Source organism: Platalea leucorodia (genome assembly GCF_965183815.1).
Source record: "Platalea leucorodia genome assembly, contig: HAP1_HAP1_SCAFFOLD_228, whole genome shotgun sequence".
Taxonomy (NCBI): Eukaryota; Metazoa; Chordata; class Aves; order Pelecaniformes; family Threskiornithidae; genus Platalea; species Platalea leucorodia.
The window spans coordinates 24,092-27,982 of record NW_028121335.1 but is presented as its reverse complement, the minus strand read 5'-3'; the positions used below and the strand labels follow the sequence as shown (position 1 = coordinate 27,982).

Genomic DNA, 3,891 nt, shown 5'->3' with positions numbered 1-3,891 from the left:
CCACAAGTGGTGTGCTGATGGCTGAGGAGCGGCAGGGTGTCCCTGGTGTTTTTGTGCCATCAGCAGCCCCTGGGAGCTGCTGGGAGGGTCGTGGGGCTCTGTGCCTGTGGCCACCTTGCAGCCCAGGTGGGACGTGGGCATGTAACTGCCAGAGGGCTCTGGGAACTCTCTGGGGACTTTGATTGCTCCAGGATTTGTCCGTCTGGTCAGAGGGGAGAGCCCCTGCTCAGGACGCGTGGAGATCCATGATGGGAACGAGTGGAAAACTGTCTGTGACTCAGACTTTGGTCCCAAAGCTGCCGACGTGGTCTGCGGGGAGTTGCAGTGTGGCGCAGCCCTGTCTGTGCCCAGGGCAGCTCACTTTGGAGAAGGTGTTGGTGCCATGTGGGACAGAGAGCTGCAGTGTGTGGGGAATGAATCCCTTCTCATCTCCTGCCCCAGGGGATCCCGCAGAGACCAGCCCTGCACCCACACGAACGCCGCTGGTGTCACCTGTACCCGTAAGGACTGAGGGTGGGGTGTTCCATATCTGGGGGTGTGCTGGGGCCAAGGGGAGCAGGGCCGGGACAGTGCCATGCTGTGCTGGGTGTGAGGACAGAATGGGTGATGTGGCTGTCTGCAACCCTAAAATCAGGCAGAAGGAGGATAAAATGAGGCACTCTTCCATTTGGCTGCTCCTTCATCTCCTGAGGAAGCGAGAGCACAATTCTGCCCTGTCTCATCCTTCTCTGTCCCCAGAGTACACAGGGTTCAGGCTGGTGAATGGCAGCACGGCGTGTGAGGGGAGGGTGGAGGTCCAGGTGCTGGGGACCTGGGGCACCCTCTGTGCCTCCCGCTGGGATCTCTCAGATGCCCACGTTCTCTGTCGTCACCTTGACTGCAGGTTTGCTGAGTCCATTCCCAGAGGAGGGCATTTTGGGAGAGGCACGGGACCTGTCTGGAGAGACTCATTCCACTGTGATGGGACTGAAGCCCACCTGGGACAGTGCCCAGTGACCGCCCTGGGGGCCTCACCGTGCTCCCATGAGAACGAAGCTGCTGTCATTTGCTCAGGTGAGTGCTGGGACAACGCTGTGTAAACTCCATTTGCCCCTTGGGTGTTGCATGGCCACCCAAAGCAGATGACCCCATGACAACAGCAGGGTGAATTTCTCCCTGGAGAAACCTTAGCTTCATCAAGAATCTCTGCCCCACCCAGGGAAGGGGCTCAGGCCCTGGGGCCCCCGCCAGGCCAGGAGTCCTCAGCTCTTCTGCTGCAGGACAGACGCAGGACAGGGCTGTGGGTCTCAGCTCCATCCCCCTGACTGCAGACAGCCCTGTCCCAGCCCCACAGAGAGTCCCACAGAGCCCAATCCCCCACCCACAAGGGGTGTGAGCTGCAGAGTAGGGCTGGGCTTTGCCCTCGCTTTCTGCCAGCACAAGTCCCAATCTTGTCCTGTTTGATCGGAAAGGCCCCCCTTGCTCTGCTCCCTGCCAGGGACACAGGCTCCCAGGCCCAGATCCCCAGGGATGCAGAGGGGCAGAGGCGTGTGTGCTCTGCCCCATGGCTCAGCAGTGCCAAGGCCAGCGCTGAGGTGGGGCAAGGCTTGTCCTGGGGCTGCCTGTCCCCAGGCCACCGCCGGCTGCTGCTCCCTCCTGCAGGAGCTGCCCCATCTGCCTCAGCAGGGACGTGTTGGGTGGCTCTGCCCCACCAAGAGCAAAGAGAGGGTCTTGCTCAGGAAGGCTCAGGGACTGGGGAAGCAAGCCTGTGGAAAGCTGCTCCTGAAGCTGACCGCAGAGGGCTGGGGGCAGGCGGGTGAGCTGCAGGGGGTTGTGAGGGTTGGAGAGCCTGGAGAGGTGCTGCAGGTTTGTGGGCTGTCTGGTGCTGCTGAGGGCTGGGGCATGGCTGCTCTCCCCAGGCCCAGGCAGCTCCACATCCCTGCGGCTGGTGGGTGGAGGGAGCCGGTGCGACGGGCGAGTGGAGATCTTGCAGCGCGGGATGTGGGGCCGAGTCCTGGATGAGCAGTGGGACATGCAGGAGGCCAGCGTGGTGTGCCGGCAGCTGCGGTGCGGAGAGGCAGAGAGAGCCTACAACCCCCCGAAGCCTCAGAGAGGGACGGGTCCCGTGGGGCTGCGAGGGGTCCGGTGCGCAGGGCACGAGGCCAACCTGACCCTCTGCAACACCTCCCTGCCCATGAGCGCGCTGGCAGCAGGGATTGCAGAGGACGTGGGGGTCATTTGCTGGGGTGAGTGGCACTGCACAGGCCCCCCAGGATCTGGGCTGGGTGGGCAGCCGGCCCCTGATGGCAGCTGGGGTTTCTTCCTGCTGCAGGGAGCCGGCAGGTCCGGCTGGTGAACGGGTCCGGGCGCTGTGCTGGGAGAGTGGAGGTCTACCACCAGGGCAGCTGGGGGACTGTCTGCGATGACCAATGGGACCTGTCTGATGCCGCCGTCGTTTGCCAGCAGCTGGGCTGCGGAGGGGCGGTGCAGGCGGTTGGCTCTGCTCAGTTCGGGGAAAGCTCTGGTCAGATATGGCTGGACAGCGTGAACTGCTCCGGGGCCGAAGCTGCTCTCTGGGACTGCCCGGCAGGGTCCTGGGGGCAGCACGACTGTGGGCACAAAGAGGACGCAAGAGTCGTCTGCTCAGGTCTGTGCTGGGAGCTGTGGTGGGAGCCCAGTGCCCGGGGAGACAGGACAAGGGGAGAGCCGGCAACATCCGAGGCTGTCCCTGGCTGCCTCTGAGCCCCTGCCTGAGCCAGTCCTGGGGACACCCATGCACAAACCCCCTCGGTCCCACTGGGGGCCCCTTGTAAGCTGAGCTGTCCCCAAGGGTTAGCGGGGAGGGCATGGGTGTCTGTCCGTCAGGGACTTCTCTCTGCCCCTGGCAAAAGGGTGACTTGCTGGCCGTGCCTCTGCCTGGCTGAGGGCCTGGGGGGTGAAGAGGCTTCTCTGCCCCCATAGCCCCAGACCAGCCTGTTCCCCTCTGGGCTCTTTCCTCCCAGATTTCATGGCCCTGAGGCTGCACAACAGCACCAACTGCTCCGGGCGCCTGCAGGTGTTCTACAATGGCACATGGGGGAGCGTTTGCTCCAACTCAATGACTCCCAGAACGGTGTCGCTGGCATGCAAGGAGCTGGGCTGTGGGGATGAAGGGACCCTGGAAACACGCCTGCCCTATGGTAGGGTGTCTGGCCTCACCTGGCTGGATCGCGTGGAGTGTGGGGAGAGAAACAGCTCCTTCTGGCAGTGTCCTTCTGCTCCCTGGGACCCACGGTCGTGTGATGACCTGCGAGACGAGACCCACATCACCTGCAATGGTAATTCGGAGCTCCCCGGGCACCAGCATCCCCCCAGCTCCTGCTCCCTGCTGGGCACAGTCAAGCGCAGAGACAGGGCCCACAGGGGCTGTTACTTTACATGCCAGACCCTGCTGCTTGTGGTGGCACAAATGGGACTTCAGCTCTCAGAGCCCCACACATTCCCCAGCAGTTGCCAGCCGGGCTCCCAGCAGCGCCCGGGGCAGGCAGAGGTGTCTGCAGGCAAGGTCTCAGGAGAGCCCAGCCAGGGCTCCAAGGAGCGTCCCCTCCACGGACACCCTCCTGCTGCTCTGTGAACCAGGGTCCCTCTGGGGCTGAGCAGTCAGGGTCCCCCACGTTGCCGTGCGTGTCCCCTGAATGACTGGGGTTCAGCTGCTGCCGTGAGTGAGGCGGCACGGGGAGGCGTGAGCAGAGCTCAGCCCCACGCTCTGCTGCACGACCCCCTTCAGCAGCCCCTTCACAGCAGGATTTCCTTCTGCAGGGAGTCAGCCAGAAACACCCGCGGCCCTGGGGACCGTGTGCCCAAACTCCACGAGCTGCACAGGTAGCTGCTCCTCTGCATGCCCCTCTGGCCTGGCAGGGCTCTGCCTGCTGT

General features: G+C 63.7%; 1 protein-coding gene across 1 annotated transcript; it reads left to right on the top strand.

Annotated features, from left to right (window-relative positions):
• Window positions 1-426: 426 nt before the first annotated feature.
• On the top strand, window positions 427-2,626 carry LOC309603874 (scavenger receptor cysteine-rich domain-containing protein SCART1-like; the record flags this gene model as incomplete). The annotated part of the gene is made up of 4 exons (XM_082338761.1): window positions 427-500; window positions 884-1,057; window positions 1,909-2,225; window positions 2,312-2,626. Coding segments are annotated over 4 exons (880 nt in total), but the record flags the coding sequence as incomplete, so codon positions are not given.
• Between the last annotated feature and the right edge of the window lie 1,265 nt (window positions 2,627-3,891).